General features: G+C 58.7%; 2 protein-coding genes across 2 annotated transcripts; one reads left to right on the top strand and one right to left on the bottom strand.

Moving 5' to 3' along the window:
• Positions 1–1114: 1114 nt before the first annotated feature.
• On the bottom strand, positions 1115–10718 carry LOC138099588 (hippocampus abundant transcript 1 protein-like). The gene is made up of 12 exons (XM_068996919.1): positions 10431–10718; positions 9840–9935; positions 9291–9353; positions 8134–8261; positions 7658–7772; positions 6965–7183; positions 6683–6796; positions 6142–6213; positions 5806–5918; positions 5607–5704; positions 4882–5048; positions 1115–4799 (listed from the first exon to the last, which is right to left on the bottom strand). Exons 1-12 carry the CDS (start codon positions 10512–10514, stop codon positions 4590–4592), a joined length of 1479 nt encoding a protein of 492 aa, XP_068853020.1. The 5' UTR covers positions 10515–10718; the 3' UTR covers positions 1115–4589.
• Positions 10719–13211: 2493 nt separating this feature from the next.
• Positions 13212–18696, top strand: SHC2 (SHC adaptor protein 2). Its single transcript, XM_068997305.1, is given in 13 exon segments — positions 13212–13281; positions 13284–13768; positions 14222–14292; positions 14679–14739; positions 14921–15040; positions 15135–15188; positions 15386–15437; positions 15604–15730; positions 15874–16054; positions 16138–16204; positions 16294–16458; positions 16689–16990; positions 17170–18696. Coding segments are annotated over 13 exon segments (1884 nt in total). The 3' UTR covers positions 17299–18696.
• Positions 18697–19947: the final 1251 nt, after the last annotated feature.

The raw sequence follows: 19947 nt of genomic DNA, 5'->3' as shown, positions 1-19947 counted from the left end.
GAGTGATGTGGCAGAGCCCCCAGGGCAGCTCTTGCTCACTGAGCTCCTGAGCAGTGACCCACCACAACCCGTTCTACCACCTGCTTGGGACCTCTCTTCCATGGATTCAGATCTTTCCCCCACCCCAGAGGAGCACAGGAGCTCCCGCTGCCCTGGACTCGGCAGAGGGACATCACCAGGTTGCGTGCACAGGCTGGAAGGAGCAAGCTTACACACCAGGACTGTTTTCTACCCCACAGGAAGCCTTTGAAGGAACGAAGGGAATGATGGTTTTCCAGACTCAGAGGCCTGAACACCTTTCCTGGAAGCCAACTGTGCTTCCTCCCACAGGGCAGGCGCGGGGACTCGTGCCGGGCAACACTTTGTCCAGAGATGTTGCTCAGGAAACAAAACAGTTCAGTGTGGAGACACAAACCACCAAGGGACGAGTGCTGGCTCCAGCACAGGATACCCCCCGAGCCCCTCGGGTCGGGGTCTAGCCCCAGGCTGTCACCACCGACACCAGCAGGGACAAGGCTCTGCCACTGCCCCAGGAACCACCGCGCCAGGGGGAAGGGTGCTCAACAACATCCTGTACTGCAACACCTACCCTTTGTTCTCCAGTGATGTCACGTGAAACAGCTTGTGGGTTTTCTCTCAATTAAAGATGGAAACAATAAAACAAAAGCTAGCTCCAGTCCAGAGGAAATACATACAGAAGCAACAGGCTGTGTAATGGCTCATATTTCCAGGATACCATCCATCAAGCGTCAGTTCCCATCCCAGAGGTGACCTGGATGTGTTTATATTTTTGGGGATTCTATTATTCACTTAGGACCGTCCTCAGCCACCACAAAGAGTGTTTAAATGAGTCAGATAAGATCTAAATTAGGCCTGTCTGAAAATTAAGACTACAGAGTCGGGGCTGCTAAAAACCAGTCCAGGAGGAGGCTCCAGTGGGGCAGGCAGGAGTCAGGGACCTGCTACCCATCCTGGGCTGGTGCAGGGACTGGAAGCCCCGACCCAGCTCTCCCAAATCTGTCCCACATCTTCATACAATTCTCAAGGGGAATTTCAGTTCTGGGCAGAAGCTGCCTGGTACCACCGGAGAGGGAGAGGAACAAGGACAGAGACCTTCGACACAACAGGAAAGCAGCAGTTTAATAAATAATCCATCAGAGGGAGAGATTAGCCAGTTCCAAACACAACCTGAACCGAAATAAATACATTTTATCGTTAGCTTAAAAAAGAGACACACGAACGCACATGATGGTGAACTGTGAAAGAGCAGAGGTGGGGCCGTTCCCAGGGAACGGCGGGGACTCATCCCATGCCCACGCTTTAAAGATACCACAGCTGTCAACAGCCTTTGGAGTGCAGAGAAAGAATAAAAACAGGGAAGTAAAAAGTTACTACTTTGCAAAATTAATGGCAGAAGAGAAAGCAGTGGTGCAACTCAGGTTTTTAATGCAACAAGATCAGTTGAAACTCACTTGACCTGTGGCTGTTAATGCCAGGACTGCAGACAGGTAGTTGAGATGATTTTTACCTTGTGTTTGGGCTGTTGCTGTTACCATCCTGAATTGTAAGTCCCTGCAGACAAATCCCTGCAGACAAATCCTGGGAATCCCAATGTTAAACAGCCAGGCTCAGGCACTGCACAGCAGATCAAGGGGATTTTAAGAAAAGACTCCTTTTTAAAAAGTTGCATTTTCATATAAAGTAACAAAAATTGGCAAAACTAGCTGAATGCTCCACACAGCCTTTCCAGCCTCCGCATGGGATGCTGCGGAAGCACCGGCCCTTCAGAACAAGTCGTTCTTCATTCGGCTCCGGTAACTTCAACTCCAGCACCGCTTGGCCCAGCTCCCGCTCTGTCACGTCAAGGCAGAACAGTGCAGGGGTCACAGCCCTGTGCCGAGGGAAGGGGAGGCACCAGGCCAAGGCCCCACTGAACCAGGTGAGAGGAATCCCAATGGGATGGGAAGGAATCCCTGCTTGCTCCCAGCAGCCCTGCACCTCAGAGAGCCCCCTGGTCCCTGGTCTGCACACCAGCACAAGCCACCTTGCTGTTGGTAATGGCACCTGTAGAGTTCCTGCTGCTGCCTGGTGCTGTACCCCACCTCCATCCACTCACTGCCATATCCCCACGTCGGCTGCCCAGTGCCATAACCCCACTGGTGCCCAGTGCCATCACAGGTGACAGCACAGTTGGTCACTAACCAGGCCACAGCCCCTGACCTGGCAGTCACCTGCTGGCAGCACCTGGCCCCGAGTTTGGGGGCTGACAAAGGGACCAAAACACTCCAGGCCCACGACGCACAAGTCGGCATCACCAGAAGCTCAGGGGTCACATCATGAGGGATGGGACTGGGGAGGGAAGATTGCTGGAAAGTTCTGGGGTCTGAGGGGAAGGAGGGGCTGAGAGGCAGCAGCAGTGGTGAGAGGGAACGGGATCAGAAATACATTGGTTTCAACAAACTATGCAATAAGGGAGAAGACTTTTAAAAATATATCTCTATATACTTTATATCATATAAATTATGCTTGTCTTTTTGTAACGTGTTGCTATATTGTACCCGTGAAGCTCCGAGTGCCTCCATGTGAGCGAGGTAACGATTCTGTGTTTTATTTCATCTGTGTGTGAGGGAAAAACCTACTTCAGCTCACTTTAATCCATTGTAAATCAACGGATTGCCAGGACTTGGTGAAAGTCCCATCCAAAAATAGGCATTTTTGTGAGGAATACAGAGGTGGGGGAACTGCTGCCTGGAAGTGCAAGTGACGGGATTTCCTTCAGGATAAAAGCTTGCCATGCACACACAGTACTGACCATCCCAGTAATGTTTGGGAATTGGGAGTGTCACCACAAGGAGCTTAGGAAAAAGGGAGTCACGGCAGGTCAAGGAAGTTCCTGCTGGCTCTGCTCCCCAGACCTGCAGCCAGACCCACCTCAGCATCCCTCCATGTCCCAGCTGCTCCTAGTTCTGAGCACAGGAGTTGCCACCAGGCCAGATCAATGCAAAGTAAACTGTCAACTCTTTCACTCAAATACCCACCTCCAATAACCAAATGGCATTTGCAGTCGCTGCTGTGTATGTCTGCAAAGGTCCACGATGTAAAGGGCCAGCACTCCCTCCCTTTTGGCTGCTCTCCCTGGGTAACCTTCCCCAAACCCACAGAGAGGGGACCCCAGCTAGAGAACAGCCAAGGCAAGACTGGTTTGGCTGCTGCACACTCAACTTCCTTAACAAAGGATTCCTGAAGTGTCTTCAGTTTGGTCCTTACTTCCCAGAACTGCTCAATGCCACCACTTATTTACTCAAATGAGAACAATTGTTTCCTGCCCTCTGCCACATTTCTATAAACAACCACACATTCCCTGTTTGCCTCAGCTCCTTTCACAACACTCCATGCACCTCCTGCTCTTTCTGAGCAGAGCTGAGCCTGCAGCAGAGGTTGCAATTCCACCATTCCATAAACAAAAGCCTCCACAGCAGGCTCAGAAATGCCACATGGAATCCAAACCCCTAAGTTCAACTCAACACAGCCTTCACCATCAGGACCTATTGGGTTGAGAACAAACCAGCTCTGGACACTCTTTGGGTTTAGCATCAGACGGCAGGAGCCCAGGGACAAACCAACATGCTTTATACAAGTGCTTAAGGTAAAGAGTCATTTCTCTGACCTTTCTCCCAGGAAACCACACGTCTCCAAAGTGCTCAGCACAGTCTAGTTGTTTCTCCAACCTCCCAGAGAACTGTACCTCCTAAACAACCCTCACAACTCCAGAAAAAGATATCTGAAAAAATCCTTCTACCTACTGACCCTGGAGGCAGCAACAGGCAAATGTCACCTCAAAGTGACAAGAAGAAGAAAACCAAACAGAAATGCAGCCGTTGTGGCCATCCAAGCATTTGTAATTCATGTAGTTGCCCTTCTCTCACCTGCCCATTCTCCCTTGTGTCAGCTGCGACTTCTTCATTTTTATCCTCTTCATCAGAACATTAAGTCAGTAGATCTATATTTTTTTTGGTCTAAGTTTCACTTGGGGCAGAACGGGCAAATTCCTCAGGCCCTCCAGCAGAGAGGAAGCTCACAGCTCTGCTCCCTGTGCTTCACACACGCACCCCATCCCCTCAGCGTGTCACCACAGCACGCAGCGTGCAGGGGCTGCCAGGGGCCAGCAGCAGGAACCAGCTGTATCAGGGATGGGGCATGGAGCAAATGCCATATTTTATTCCAGGGGCAGCTCAGTGAGCTCCCACCAAACACAGACCATGCTGGCTCCATCTCTCGTGACCGGCGAGCGGAGGGTTTGGCAGGGCACACCACGGGGCGCAGGGGTCACGTACAAGGGCAGGTTTGCTTTCCAGAACTATCCCTCCAGTGGAGCAGTTCCGTATCTCCCCTTTCCGTCAGCACCAGGTGATACAATTCCATTTTTGCACCAGCTGGGTGTATTTGGCTCGAAGGGAAACCTCGTCCCTCCTCAGTAGCTGTTAGTGGCACAGTCTATTACCTCAGATCCCTCTCTCCCCCTCCCCGAACTCCTGCTGAGTCCGTCCTTGATGTGGAGTTGAGCCACGAGGCAGATCCCCTGTCCCACCTCACACGCTGCTGTCCTCCAGCAGGGGCTCCTTGCCATCAGACCCCCCAGCTGGTGGGCTGTGGGGGTGGGCCTGGGCTCCCGTACTGTGCTTCTTGTGGCTGCCCGACCTCAGCGCCAGGTTGTGTTCCGGAATGAACAGGGCCACCAGCAGCGACAGCAGCACGGAGCACGCCCCGAACAGGAAGGGTGGCCCAGGGATGATGCTGCTCTGTAGAGAGAGATACACAGGAATGATTCAAGCACGAGGGCAAACACAGCCCGGCAAACAGAGTGAGAAGCTGAACAGGTACCTCATCCGTAGGGTTAGCCATGTTGGGTTTGGAGGCCTTGCCCAAAGTTTCCACCTCGGCCATTTCGTTCAGCTCCACGTGGAAGAGATAGAAGACAAAGCCATAGAGCGCCGGCCCCAGGCCGTTACACAGACCCCGAATTCCAGTGATCATCCCCTGCACCACACCTGGGGACAGAGTGAGGAATGGGGGAGATGCCTCCAGCTTTCCAAAGAAACTTGTTTGATTTGAGGATACATATTTAGAGATATTTAGAGACAGGATCAAGCACTTGGATCTGGACTGACATGCACCCCCCACAGGGGAAGGGGTTTGCAGATGAGCAGCTTCACTCAGTGCCAGGTTCTACAAAAATCAGTAATGCTGGGCTTGCTGCTTTGCAGACTGAAATAAGCATGGGCACATCAAGCAACAGTTTCTAATGAACTGGAATTTAATTGAGGACTCGGAGATGTACTGTGAGGCAGGCAAACTGCAGCAGCCTCCTCTGCCTCAGAGAGACAACACCAAACACCCACATGCATGATTTGGGAGTTCCTTTGCAAAGCACCAGCTGTGGTCAAAGATAAGAGTGTCAATACTGCTGTGAGTACAGTGACACCCCACAGCTGGCACAGATGTTCCTGCCCACCCCTCCACTACCATGGCCAAGAACCTGCCCTTGTGCCAGCTCAGCACCTGCTGGGATGAACCTCCCCCCATCAAATGGGTCCCCAAGCACTCACCCTGCTGGTCAGGGTCCGTGTTCCTTGACACCATGGCACTGATGGCTGGGAAGGTGATGCTGGACATGGCAGCCACAGCTCCTGCTGCCCACATCATCCTGGGGAGGAAGGAGGCAGCTGTGAGGAACAGCCACAGCCTCGCCCTGTGCTGCAGGGCAGGAGCAGCCACAGAGGGAGAGAAACGTGGGCAAACCCTCACCAAGGCTGTGATCCAAAGCCGTACCAGGCAAGCTGCAGGATCTGGAAGCCTAGTCCCAGCAGGATGGTGTTTTTATTTCCTATTGAACGCATGAGAATGCCCAACACGACTGTCTGGAAAGAAAAACAGGTGTTTTCAAGGCAGGGGCAAAGAAAGAGGGCAACACCAGGAGACAAGAGGACAGAAACCTGAGGGACCTTGACGATCCTTATGGGTCCCTCCCAGTTCCAGATCTTCCGTTTCCAAAGTCTGTGTGGCCACAGTTCTGACAACTCAGCGGCCCCAAAACCAGAAATTTTGCAGACTGCTCAAGCCAAGACAGAAATTGCTTCTTACCTGAGCCAGTATAGAGAGAATTCCAACTACACCGATAAAGGCTGCTACAGTCTCTGAGGAAAAGCCAATGACCTGTGAAAACACCAAAGAGGGACTTTTCAGGCAGATTTGTACCAGATGACAAGAGCCCCTCCATCAATGTCACTCATGTTTACTGAATTTGCTTCTCAGGGACCTGCACATTAACAGCCATTGCCTCTGGGCTGCCACAGGAGTCAAACAGAAGATTTTCCTCTAGCTGAAGAAACAGTTTTAAATCACTGGGCTCTCCTGTCAGTGCCTGAAGGTGGCACAGCCAGGATGGCCAGGCAGACACCAGCAAGGAGCCAAGCCAGGCCTTGCCCTTGGCAATGCCTACAGAGCAGTCACCAGGCTCACACATTTTTCAGGAGAGCTGGAACAAGTAATTATTTCTTACAGCTTCAGTTTTACTGAGTTATTGGCCAAGAAAAGCCACCTTGGGACAGGTGACACAACTCTGATCGTATTTATAGACCAGGATTTCCTGCACCCAGAGCTTTACCTCCCTTGCCAGACTGACCTGTCGCAGGTACAGGAAGAAGCTGGAGTACTGGCCGGCCTCGGGAAGGTAGGAGAGAAAGACGGTGATACAGATGAGCAGCACTGTGGAGTCCTGACCCACCTTCCGCAAGGACTGCATGAGGAATGAGAAAAAATGTTTTTAAATTTGACTTAATATCACTGAATAATCTCCAGGTACAAAGACAGCCAAACCAAGGGCTTAACATCTTAAAAATCATCAGGACTAAAGCAAACATTAAGCATTACCAGCACACAGGAAAACAGCAGCAGGCTCACTCACAGCGAATGGGTCAGCTTGTTCCCAGGAGATTGGGGCTCCCCAGGAGACCGGGCGCATCTCTTCAGGCAGCGACTCGGGCACAGCCAGCAGGATGAAGCCAATATCCAGCAAAGCAACCCCCGAAGCCAGCACAACCACCAAGGTGTCACCGTAGGCTTGGGAAAGGTACGCGCCGATAGCCGGGCTGGTGACCAGACTGGCAGCAAATGTGGCTGACACCTGGAAGCATAAAACATCCCTACAGCCTCTTCTTCCTAGAGCTCATTTCCTCCTCCCCAGTGACCCAGGGCAACTCCTTCTGGCATCTTTGATGGAGAGGTAAACAAGAATTCACTCCTGTGCAGAGACATGACACGTTCTCTTGGTGCACCTGGGCTAATGGAAATCAAAGATGTCCTAGCAATTCCCATATGGTCCTGTCCAGTAAAGCTACAAGAAGGACAGGATCACACCAAGCATCACAGGCCCCCTTTCCTGGTGTGGAGAAGCTCAAGGGCCAGGCTGATTTATACAACACGGCCAGCACTCAGAGTGAGCAGAGATCAGCCTCCCCCTCAGAGCTAAATCCCAAACAGAAGGACAGGGAGACTGTATGATTAGTCAATAAATCTTCCACCCTAATTTTATACCTCTCCTATCTGCAAAGCCTCAAATATTTCTTTTAAGAGCCAGGACAGTGACTCAGCTCCTTACCAGGCCGTACGCCGTGCTGCGCTCATGCTCCTGTGTGATATCAGCAACATAGGCAAAAATCACGGAAAAGGTGACAGCAAACACTCCAGACATGGAAATGACAGCAAAGTACCACCTGGAAGAGCCGAAGGTAGAGTTAGAGAGCAACCACACCACAGTCCACAGCTGCTGAAGCAGAGCCTCTCCCTTGTTTTCCCCTCAGTTCCTCCAACGCACCAGAAGAGGAGTTTAGGTCTGGAGACCCCTGAAGTTTTATCACTTATTTTCCCTAATAGATACAATGCAGTGAGCAGGGGAACAAGCAGAGAGAACAGACCAATCCTTTATTCCCAACTGAACCCTCCAGCAGAACCAGGTGAGTCAGTCTCTAGGCTGAGCATCCTCCTCCATTCTTGAGATGGATGAGACTCTTCCATCTCATCCTGAAACAAGCACCTGCAAACCTTCCTCCTTCAGCCTTGTGAGGGTGAACTCACCATGGGCTGATCTTCATCAGGGGAATTGGTGCACACGTGAAGAAGACGGTGAGAAGGAGGAAGGATTTCCTGCCCCAGACATCAGAGAGAGCACCAATCAGTGGGGCACTTAGGAAAGAGAGCAGACCCTGGGATGGACAGACAGACCAGAAGACAGAGAAACCCCTCAGTGAGAGCTGTCAACCACATCAAGAGGACACAACCCATTCCTGAATGCTACAAGCAGCAATCCTGTTACAACAGAGCAGTTTACTAAACTCCCCATATCCTTTTTGGGAGGGAAAAACTAATCCTCAACTAACAAGGCCCTGCTGAGCACTGCTGCTCCCTCCTGCTCCCTGCAGTCTTTGCCTGTGGTGTGGGCACCCAGGCAGCCCTGCCAGGACCTGGAAAGCTGCTGGCACAGCTCCACCATGGCAACAGCTGCTGCACTTCTGGGGAAAGCTTTCCCTTGTAGGTGGAGACAGGACAGACACAATGAGAAGCCAGGGCCATTAAGCACAAATAAAATTATTCAAGGCCTTTCCATGTCTCCCAAGCCCGAGGCAGACAGGGCAGAGCCTTTCAGGGCTGACGGCAGTGCCCAGCAAACCCATCTGGGGCTGTTTTCCAAGATCCTCTTGCCAGAGACAGCCAAGAACGGTCTGTTTTGCCTGATTCCCCAGTCAGAACACAGGATTATTGCCTGTTCACTATTGTTGCCTGCAATTCTGCTCTGGGAATGCTGGTCTAGTGCAAGAAGCTCCCCATTCCCACTCCCTGTGCCACAGCACAATCCCACCTCCTGCCTAGAGGTCCCTGAGGCCGCTTGGTTTCAGTTTCTATTACTAATAAGTTCAGATGTCACTGATTTTTCATTCTGTTATGCTGCAGAGGATAGGCACAGGGCTGATCTCATGCTGATGAGAATAATTCCAGCTGAAACACAGAGCTGGTGTAACTGAAGCCCCACGCGGACAAGCAGCACGTTGTCACTCCCGCTCTGTAGAATCAGCTGAACAAGATGCCCCATGTCTGTGTCCTTCCTTTTGCATCAGGTTTGCCAGAGCCCCCCAAACTGGCCAAATATTGTTTGACATCAGCAAATTACATGGATAATAATGGCTTGTCCCTTCTGATGGCAGATTTAAAGGAAATCTTGAAGGAATATTCCTTACCTTGACTCCGTGAATCAGGCCATTCATCAGGAACGTGTGCTGAGGAAAAGTCTGATGTAAGACCTGGAGGGAAGACAAACCAAAACCAAATGAAAAAGTCAGAGCTAGCAACTTTTGCAGAATTTCCATAAGCATTTGGCAGCCAGAGGCCTGGAAGGGCACAATCTAGGGAAAAGGCAAAATATCCTGCCAACAATGCCTCTACCTGAGGAGCTCTGCCTGCCCTTCCCAGTATGGGAAACCACCATCTTCAACACTTTCCAGGTCTATAAATCGTTCCAGCAAACTTGTGTGAGGCTCAGAGAGCCTCAAACATGCTTTTCCCATCACCTGAATCCCCTCTGGTTTTATTTAATGTCACCACATCACTTCTCTGTGGGTCCCTTTGTGCTGTCTGTATGTTTGATTTGCATTTTATATTGCCAAGTTAATATGTCTAAATGTTTTTGCATAACCAAATACTCCTTTTCCACAGTTCCCCGTGGAAAGGTTGTGCTAAGACCTTCATTCTCAGGAGCCCCAGGAGAGCTCCCATGGAGACACGCTCACCGTCAGCATTGGCGTGGTCAGCAGCCCCCAGGCAAAGAACTCCAGGAAAATCACCACCACAGCGTGGTACACGCTGGGCTCCCCGAGCCCCTGTCGCTGCAAAACAGAGCAAAATAAAAAACCTTTCAGCAGCCTCATCCTGCATTTCAGAGGGCTCACGCAGCTGAACGGGATTGGAAACGCGAGAGAAAGCAGAGAGAGATACTGTTCTGAAACGTTGTTTCTGTTCACAGGTTACAAACAGCCTAGGGTGCTTAAATCGAACCCCAGCAGGCCGGCGGGGGATTCTGTGTCCGGGCCCGCGGCGGTTTTGCTGCCCAGGAACGAGAGCGCACCGGGCAAGCGGCACAAAGCCGGCAGGTGCAGCGCTCACCCGTGGGATCCTGCAGGCTGCAACATCGGGTCCGCACGCCAGGGCGGCAGGTGCAGCAGCGGTGCCGAGAGGGGCGGCTGCAGGAGTGCGGCCCACCGGGGACAGCCCTCACCTCGCACCGGACACCGGCACCGCCCGGGCCCCGCGCGGCCGCGCTCCCGTCACTCCCGGCCGCCGCCGTCCCCCCGCCCGCCGACAGCCCCCGGCCCCGCGCTCACGCCGGCCCCGTCCCGGATCACGATCTTCTTGGCCAGCAGGACGCTGCGGTTGAGCCGCTTCTTCTTCTTCTTCTCGCCGGTCATGGCGCCGCCGGGCCGCTGCCGATCGCCGGCCGCCGCGGCTGCCCCATCCTCCCCGTGGCGGGCCGGGCCGAACCGGACCGGGCCGCGCTGCGCCGAGGCCGAGCCCGAGCCCGGGCCCGGACCCGGCACCGGACCCGGACCGGCACCGGGCGGGGAGCACCGGGCCCGGGGCTGAGGGCGGGGGTGGGGAGCGGAGGGGGCGACCCCGCCCGCTGGCCCCGCCCCCGGACCGGGAACAGGCACTTCCGGCGCGCCGCTCCTCGCGCCTCATTGGCTGCCCCACCTCTTCCTCATCGGCCGCGCTTGCCTGTGATTGGCTGAGACGGGCAGGGGGGCGGGCATTTCCCGGCGGCTGGGGCGGCCCCGTGACGTCACGGCCCGGCGGTGGCACCGGGAACGGGCGGTGGCAATGGCAGCGACCCAGGGCCCCGGGGCGCCTTTGGGAGCGGCTGCTGTTCCGTCCCGGACACCGCTCCTGGCCGAGGCAGGCGGGTTGAACAAGGACACGCGGCCGCCCCGGGACTGGCGGCACCGGAGGCTCGGGAAGGGCCGTGTCTGCCCCGTCGCGGCTCCGCTCGGTGCCGAGCTGGCGGCTCCGTCCTCAGCACCGATATGCCGGGTGGTGACAGCCCAGCGCCTCCCGGGGACGGTCCCGTCCGTTCCCCCGAGCCCGGTGGCGCGGGTGGTGGGGAGGGGCAGCGGGGCCCGGGGCTGCGGGTGGGGAGCAGCTCCCGCCCCGGTACCGCCAGGGCTTGAGGCGCGCGTCCTAATTAATCCTGCACGGGCCAGAGAGCGCCTGGCGCTCATTACCTTGGTGCGGGGTCAGAGGAGATTAATTGGTCACAGTTTAGACAAGTTTTATGCACGCCGGGGTCCCTCTGCTCGAGGGGCCGCCCCCGGGCAGCGGGTGCACACGGCGGTGACCGGGAGGCGACCTGGGGAGCCCGGAGGGGTCTCACCGTGGGGCAGCGAGAGGCTGTCAGGGCTCCTGCCCACCCGCGGAGGCTGCGATCCAGCCTTTGTCCACGGAGGTTTTCCCTTAAGTAGTTATTAAACCCGAAGGAAATCCCCTCAGGGAACTCCACCTGGAAGATGAAAGTAATCCCCCGACTTCCCGGGACTTGCGTGGGAGTGGAGAGCAGCTCCATCTCCCCAGGGCTGCTGCACCGTGCCCGGCTGTGCTGTCCCCAGGCCACGGCGTGCCCGCGGTCCCCAGAGTGCTCAGCACGCTGCATGCCGTTGAGCAAAACCCGTAACCTCCACAGGGACACGGTGCCTTCCCTCGGCTGACCCTCAGCCACCCAGGCTGGGCAGGCACCTGAGTCTCCCCTGGGCCCTCCTGGAGCCGCTTATAAGAGCATGGAGAAGCCTGATTTGTTCCAGTGCTCTGCAGCAGCTTAAAAACAAAACCAAGGAGAGATATGAGAGAGCAGAGAAGCGGTTCTCAACATGGCAACAGCGGATGTAATTCTATTACCTTGATTTATTGATCGCACTTAGAGCAATTACTGGCTCTCACCCCATCACCTGCCAGGGAGCAGGAGACAGTGAGGAGGAAAGACAAAGGCGGCTGCATCGTCCAGGGCATGGCCGGCCCCCGGGGAGGCTCCGGTTTTATTTGTGCCGGTTGCCGCGAGGGTGGGGGATGTTGGACCGAAGAGCGACCCAAGGAAGCTCCTCGGGAAGCCGAAGCCAAGCGCTAAAAGGAGCCTGTGATGCTGCGGGGATGGAGCCCCAATATTAAGACCACTTTGGGGATGCAGGGCTGGGGAAAGGTGAGGGTCCCCCGGGGCTCCAGCACAGCAGAGCTGCTGTGGGTCCGCTCTGGGCTTCCTTGCCCTTCTGGGCCCAGCCATCCTGGGGTCCTCTGAACCGCTCGAAAAACGCCGCAGCCCCGGGGCAGGAGCAAGGGCAAATAGATTGAGGTCAGGAAGTCCCTTTAAGGGTTTTGTGGGGCTTTTTTCCCCCCCTGCTTGCTGCAGTTACAGGCAGAAAAACAAGAAAATGTTTGTGTTTTTTACTGCCTAAGCCCTCCAGGCAGATATAAAAAAGCGGGAGTCAGATCTGGCTTTGGAGGCAGATCAAATCAGAGCGAAAGAGACCAGTGGGCTGGGAGGCACAGAAGTAGGGCAGCCCGCTTGTGCAGCGAAGCCTGGCCAAGCCCTCCCCCGCCTCCCCGGCCAGCCCTGGGCTTCTGCAGCGCTTCCCCGGAATGCAGAGGTGGAAAGAGCAGAAAATGTCCCTGTTGTGGGCGAGGGCAGTGCCGGGGGCTGCTGGCCGCTTTCGTTCCAGCTAATGCAAACCTCGAGCGGGCGACAGCCCGTGCCTCGGCCCTGTGGCTCTGGGAGGGGCCGTCGCCCTCCCCTGCCTGCTACCCCCAACCCCTCACTCCCAACGCTTGCGGCAAAACTGGAAACTCGCGGGGCCGGCGCCAGCCCCGCGGGCTTTTGCGCGGTCGCAGGCCGTGGCCAGGGGGTTTGAAGCAGGACGAAGGGCAGAGCGTGGGTGGCTCCGGCCCCACGGGCCGTGTTCGCGAGGGCAGCCCAGGCGTGGGGTGGATGCTGCTGTGCGCGGGGATGCTCAGGTGGGCGGGGATGCTGGGCGGGACGGGGATGCTCTGGCGGCCGCGGGTCCGGCACGGCGGGGGGGCCGGGGGCGGGGGATGCGGGGCCGGGCGGGCGGCGGAGCGCTCGCACCATGACATCAGCGCGGCGCGGCCCCGGGGGAGCGGGCGGGGGGTGGGAGCCGGCGCGGCGGCAGCGGAGCGGAGCGCGGCCCCGGGCATGCTCCCGGAGCCCAAGTATGACCGCTTCCGCGACGAGCCGCTGACCGCCCCCATGCCGTCGCCGGCCCCCGCGCCGTGCCCCGCGGCGGGCGAGGAGCCCGAGCACGGCACCACCTTCTGCGCGCTGCTGCCGCGGATGCCGCAGTGGAAGTTCCCCGGCTCCAGCGGCTTCCTCGGCCGCGGCCCCGCCGGCGCCGCCCGGGACGCTCCCGCCGCGGCGGAGTCTCCCTCGGGGCTGGCCGCGGTCCTGGGCGCCTGCGAGCCTCTCTGCGCCGCGCCCTGCGCGCTGCCGGGTGGCGGGCGGGCGCGGGGGGCGGCGGGGCGGGCGCGGGGGGCGGCGGCGCCGGCGGGGGCCCGGCCCGGCGGGGACGAGTGGAGCCGCAAGGGCAGCTTCATCCGCAAACCGGCGCAGGGCTGGCTGCACCCCGACGAGCGGGTGCTGGGGCCAGGCGTCTCCTACATTGTCCGGGTAAGTCCCGCCGGAGCCTGGCGACGCGGGAGGGCGCGGACACCCCGGCCCCAGGCGTGTGCGGGGCTCGGCGGGTCCGGCCGCTCCTGCCGACGGCTGCGGGCAGAGCCCTCGCTCGAATCCCTACCACTCCCATCCCCCCCACGGCTGGCCCGGAGCAGCCGCCCCTGGCACATGAAGCTTCCGTGATGGGGTTGGGGGCCAGGGGCTTGCTGGGCCGGGGAGCCCAGCTCGGGACTCCAGCGTAGTCGGCCCCTACGAGGCATCACAAGCTGTAGCACACAAATGAGTTTGTGGGGTCTGGGCATGTGATGGGGCGTTTTGGCGTGGGGGGCGAAAGCTGCTGTGTGATGTCTGGAGCTGGTGTGAAAGGCCCTTCTCCCTGACACCCGGCCTCTCCTCTCCATTGCCTGCCCTGTTCTGCTGCCTGCTCTGACCACCTTCCCCCCGCAGTACATGGGGTGCATTGAGGTGCTGCGCTCCATGAGGTCCCTCGACTTCAACACCCGGACACAGGTCACCAGGTACGGCCTTGCAGTCCCACTCTCTCACATCCCATTACCACCCCAAGCCCCCAGTGGTCCTGGGTGCTCCCCCTTCCCAGGGCCCTGTGGAGAGAGGGGAACACGGGTTGGGGAGAGCCGTGCCCTACAGGACCCACCCTGCACGCAGGGACATGGACGAAGGGCACTGCTGCAGATCAATGGGTGGAAAGAGGAGAAGGGAGGTGGCCCCAGCTGGGATTACGTACCACGGGCCGTGACGTGGGGCAGTGCTGCGGGGAGGCTGCGGCTCCCAGGGCTGTGGGGGCTTGTGCCTCCAGACCCCACAGAGCAATGCTGGGGGGGAAGGCAGCTGGGAAGGGAGGGGGTTCTGGAGCAGCGACCAGGCCAGGGTCTGTCCATTGCAGGGAAGCCATCAACAGACTGTACGAGGCAGTGCCAGGTGTGAAGGGCATCTGGAAGAAGAAGGTGAGTTTCCACTCAGCTTGTCTGTCCCTGGGACAAGCCGAGGCTGTGGGACAGGGCACTAGGGGTGCCTGTCCAGTTTGTGGGCCTAGGGCTGCTTGGGGCACCTCCCCCTTTCCTCGTTCACCCCAGGAAGCCTGGTCCTGGTGATCTTTGTCACCCCCACTGTCTTTTCCCCTGTCAGGCTCCCAACAAAGCCCTATTCTCCATCCTGGGCAAGAGCAACCTGCACTTCGCTGGCATGAGCATCGCTGTCAACATCTCCGTTGATGGGCTGAACCTCATGATCCCCACCACGCGCCAGGTGAGAGTGCTTCTGGGCACCCAGTCCTGCCCCTGCCAGCCTGCAAGCCGGTGGCCCCTTTGCTAATGCCCCCCCGGCCACATTCCCCACACAGATCATCGCCAACCACCACATGCAGTCCATCTCCTTCGCCTCCGGTGGGGACATGGTGAGTCACACACGCCCTGGTCCTGCAGGGTGGTGGGGACGGGGATTGCCTGTCCTATGGCTGGGCCGAGCACAGGGTGGCCTGGCCTGGGTCAGGACGTGGGGCTGGGGCCGAGCTGTCCCCTCACCCTGGCACCTCCAGCCCTGCACCCAACACAGCAGCAGGACATGGGTGCTGATGTCCCCCTCTGTCTGCAGGATACCACGGACTATGTCGCCTATGTGGCCAAGGACCCCATCAACCAGAGAGGTGACACCGTCCTCCATGCTTGGGAGCTCGGTGGAGGGGGATGCACTGGCGGGGTGAAGGCTGGAGGATGAGATCCCTCGTGGGGTGCACAAGGGGTGGCTCAGGGTGGTCCTGGTGCAGCGATGGGAGCGTGAGAGGAGCACTCAAACCGTCCGTCTGTCCACAGCCTGCCACATCCTGGAGTGCTGTGAGGGGCTGGCCCAGAGTGTCATCAGCACGGTGGGACAGGCCTTTGAGCTGCGCTTCAAGCAGTACCTACACAGCCCCCCCAAGGTGGTGGTACCCCCGGAGAGGTAGGGGGGCGGGGGGCCCTGCTGCACCCCCTGTCCCGGGCATATCCCCTGGCTGGGGATGGCTTTGGGAGCCCCTGTCACTGCAGGTGTGGGGACCGGCTGAGGCAGGCAGGGTGTCCCCAGCTCACCCATCCCTGCTGCAGGGCGCTGGGTGCAGAGGAGTCGGCCTGGGGGGAGGATGAGGAGGCAGCAGAGCACGACTACTACAACAGCATCCCAGGGAAGGAGCCCCCCCCGGGGGGGCTGATTGACTCCCGGCTCCGCCACAGCACAGCCCTCGGCCACATCCGCACTCAGCCCTCCATCTCTGTCCCCCCCACCCAGGTGAGCCCCTCAGAGACACTGCTGGCTTTGCTGTGGGGGTCCCAGGCAGGCCCCCCCAAAGCTCTTACTGTCTCCTTTCCCAGGGCGGGTTAGCAGCCAGACGAGACCCGAGCAGCCAGCTGGGACCACCCTGGGACCAGGAGAGCCAGGGTGGGTACTGCTGTGGGGGTAGCCATGAGCTGGGGGGGGTCCCTGTGACTCTGCCCAGTCCTGGCCAGTGGTGATGGCCATCCTCGCAGGCCAGCCCTGCGACGGGTACCTGCAGGCGGATGGCCACACCCTGGGGCCACGGGACTACGAGGAGCACATGTACGTGAACACGCAGAGCCTGGACACCTGGGAGCCGGAGCTGGTGGCTCATGGGGTGGCAGAGGAGAGCCCCAAAAAGGACCTCTTTGACATGAGTAAGCCACTGCACTGGGGGGGGCTGGTGCAGAACCTGCTGTGGAGCTGTCAAGCTGTGCCAGCAGCTGTCTGTGGTCGCCTGCCACAGCTCCAGAGGTGTTGGCACTGGCCGAGCCCACAGCAGTGCCCTGCAGTGTACTGGGGACCATGAGCTGGGGTCTGTCCTCACCACAGCCCAGCCCTGCCTTGTGCCCCGGGGGTAACACCCCACACACCCTGGGTCCCACAGGGCCATTCGAGGATGCCCTGAAGCTCCACGAGTGCATTGCAGGGGGTGGCACCAGTGCCCCCATCGAGGACCAGTGGCCAAGCCCCCCCACACGGAAGGCCCCCATCGCCCCCACGGAGGAGCAGCTCCGGCGGGAGCCCTGGTACCACGGGAAGATGAGCCGGCGGGATGCTGAGAGGCTCCTGCAGATGGACGGGGACTTCCTGGTGCGGGACAGCCTCACCAACCCGGGGCAGTACGTGCTGACCGGCATGCACAGCGGGCAGCCCAAGCACCTGCTGCTGGTGGATCCCGAGGGAGTGGTGAGGGCAGGGCACAGGGCTGAGGGCAGGGCCTGGGGCGGGCGATGGGGACTGGGGTAGGGGTAGGGTGCGGGGTGGGCGATGGGGGACACAGGTGTGGGCAGGCACAGGGTGTTGCAACTGGGTGCTGTGTGAGAGGCAGCTCTCCTGAGTTGGGGACCGCTGTGCCCCGGCCCCAGGTGAGGACCAAGGACGTGCTGTTTGAGAGCATCAGCCACCTCATCAGCCACCACCGGCAGAACGAGCAGCCCATTGTGGCGGCAGAGAGCGAGCTGCACCTACGCCAGGTCGTACAGAGGAAGCAGTGATGCCAGGGGGTACGTGAGTCCCCGACCTGCTTCCCTGGCTCTGGACTCACCCTAGGGCAAAACTGGGGTCCCTTTGTGCTCCCCTTCTCCAGTTGTGCCTGGCCTCTGAGGTCTGGGGTCAGGCTCCCCATTTTCTTCCCCAGCGAGGTCTTGCGGTCCCTGGCCCTGTAGGTCCTCCCTGGCTGCTGCCTACCTCCATCATCTGCACAGGGCCCCTTGCCCAGCTGGACACAAAGATGTTTAATTCCACACGTGCAGGTGAAATGCTGTTGGGGTGGGAACTGCTCGGTGGCCTCAGCAGGAGGGACAGAGCCTGAAGCCGTCTCAGGCAGGGCTGCCCCTGCTTGCCCCAGCACTGGAATGGGGGCTGGTGGACATCTCTGTAGCCCCAGGCTTGGCTCTGCCTGTGGGGCCAGACACGACCATCTCTTGGAGGCTGGTGCTGTTGAACGTTCCTGTTGGGGACATCCCTTTTCAGCTGGATTCTCCCCAGGCGTGGCTGCCACATGATGCTCCCTGTGGCCCCAAGCCCCTGCAGCCCTCCCCAGGCCAGAGCCAGGACAGAGCTGTGGGAAGGTGCAGGACAGGGCTGAGCTGCTGGCACTGCCTCATGAGGTGTCCCATGGCCCGTGGGGACTCCCTGGCCGGCTCGGGGCATTGGCAGGTTTTTATGGCACACACAGCCCCCTTTCCCTGCCCCGTGTCTGCTGCTGGGCATGGGTTTGTGGTTTGGAATACATTTCTAATTAAACCTGGAAATGAGCAAGGAACACAGGTGTTTCATGCCACCCCTGGGCATGGTGCTGGGACAGGTCTCCATTGTCACCAGTTCCTGCCTGGTCACACCTTGGCTGACCCATCCTGCCCAGTCACACTTGTCTCTGCCCCTCTGGGTCACTCTGTCCTCCATGGATCACCCAGTGTTCCCCTGGCTTCAGAGTGGCCTTTGGCACCCAGGGCTGGCCCTGCACGGCCTCTTCTCTACCCTGGCAGCTCCCTGCCCTGCTGGCTCCTGCTGCTGGTGCTCCTCCTGCCTCCACCTGGAACAGCACATGGCCACCCACCCCTGGGCCTCCTCGGGTGGCTCTGAGTGGCACAGGCCAAGCTGTGACCCTCTAGTGAATGTGGCAGCCAGCAGAGCCAGAGCCCTGGGTGAGCCTGGCTGTGGCTCCTGTGTTACAGGTGAGCAGCAGCCAGCTGGGGGGGGGGGGGTCCAGCACCAGTCCTGGCCTGTCCTGGCTCTGCTCTGTGTGCCCAGTGCTGCTGCCAGCACCCACCTCGGGGAGCGAGGTCACCCCAGCACCCTCAGCCACTCACTGGGGATGGCCTCTGCCAGACAAGGCGTCCAGGCCGGCCAGCACTGGCTGAGCCAATGAATAAAATAAAGCCCTAAATAAAGCCCAGTAATGAATGCGTAATTTTCCATTGATAGCTGGATTCCGCGGGGACGCAGTGCTTCCATCTCAGCTGCTATTTTTTGTCATGGAGTGATGCGTCTGCAAAGACAATTTCACTGTTCCCTCAATAGAGAGGCAGGAAAAGGCAGTGAGGGCCCTGACTTTGTTCTTTCGCTGCTGGAGAACCAAGCCCGTGTGGTACACCCGCTGGTGGTGCCTGGAGCTGCAGCCGCGGGGATGCTGCCCTGAAGGGATGAAGGGCTGGCAGGGGGGTTGGTTTAGGGGTTTAACCACTTTAGTTGAAGCTAGTGTGTGGTGCCAGTGGGTGCAGGGGGCTCTGTCCCAACCCAGACCCGGGTTGAAGGGCTGCTGCTTCTTCAGCCCCCGATGGGAAGGCTGAGGTGTTTTGGAAAGGTTTGGAAGCCACAGAAGAGCAACTGCAGAGGACGTGGCCTCCTTGCTCTCCCAAGGCCTTGGGGATCTCGCTGACCACCCGTCCCTCCACCTCTCTCAAACGTGCCGGCAACAGACACTCCCGGTTCGGTTATTCAGGGCGTCCTTGCACAAAGCCTTTCCCATAGCAGGTCTCTCTCCTTCCAGCTTCCAGCAGGTGGTAGCACACTGTCTGCTCCACCGGCTGTGTCCCCAGCTCTGCCAGCCCCTGCCAGCGTCCCCAGCCCTGCCAGTCCGCAGCCAGGCAGCTCCCAGCACCCTTCTCCCCTCCGTGCCCTGCAGGCACCGGCCCCGAGCCGCGCGGACAGAGCTGGCCCGGCCCCAGCGCTCTTTGTTATCTCAAGGGAACTCAACCATTTCTGCACCTTGTTTACCCGCAGTTTCGCAGGGTGGAGGAAAAGCAAACATCGGCCTTTTGTTCACCAGCTTCCCCTTCCGTGAGCCTCGTACTCCTCCCCCGGGCTCCATCTGCGCTCTTCTCCCTGCGGGACCCGGCTCAACACCCTGCAGTGCAGAGCCCAGGGTCCAGACAGGACACCCCCGTCCCCGCTGCTCTCCCTGAGACATCCTAGCCCTCGGTCTGCTTCGGCACGGCCGGACGCCTTTTTTTATCCGCTCCAAGCGCGAATGCAGAGGGAGCCGAGGCGTCCCGCAGCAGCCCCCGCAGAAGGCGCTCACCACCCCAGGCTCTTCTTCCTGGCCATCGTTCCCAGCCCTGCACTGCTGAGGAATGATGGTGCTTCCCGGCAGCCTGACGGCATCCACAGGGCAGCAGCCAGGAAGGAACAGCCGCTTGACC

The sequence above is a fragment of the Aphelocoma coerulescens genome, chromosome 28, assembly GCF_041296385.1.
Source record: "Aphelocoma coerulescens isolate FSJ_1873_10779 chromosome 28, UR_Acoe_1.0, whole genome shotgun sequence".
Taxonomy (NCBI): Eukaryota; Metazoa; Chordata; class Aves; order Passeriformes; family Corvidae; genus Aphelocoma; species Aphelocoma coerulescens.
The sequence above is the reverse complement of the archived record's forward strand: the minus strand, read 5'-3'. Positions and strand labels throughout refer to the sequence as shown.

What these genes read in the sequence shown, in the direction of transcription:
- LOC138099588 (XM_068996919.1), bottom strand. Translation starts at nt 10,514, where the DNA reads ATGACCGGCGAGAAGAAGAAGAAGAAGCGGCTCAACCGCAGCGTCCTG. An exon ending in TGACCACGCCAATGCTGACG is followed by an intron (nt 9,354 to 9,839) that starts GTGAGCGTGTCT and finishes TCTTCCCTCCAG; the next exon opens with GTCTTACATCAGACTTTTCC. An exon ending in TGGCTAACCCTACGGATGAG is followed by an intron (nt 4,800 to 4,881) that starts GTACCTGTTCAG and finishes CTCTCTCTACAG; the next exon opens with AGCAGCATCATCCCTGGGCC.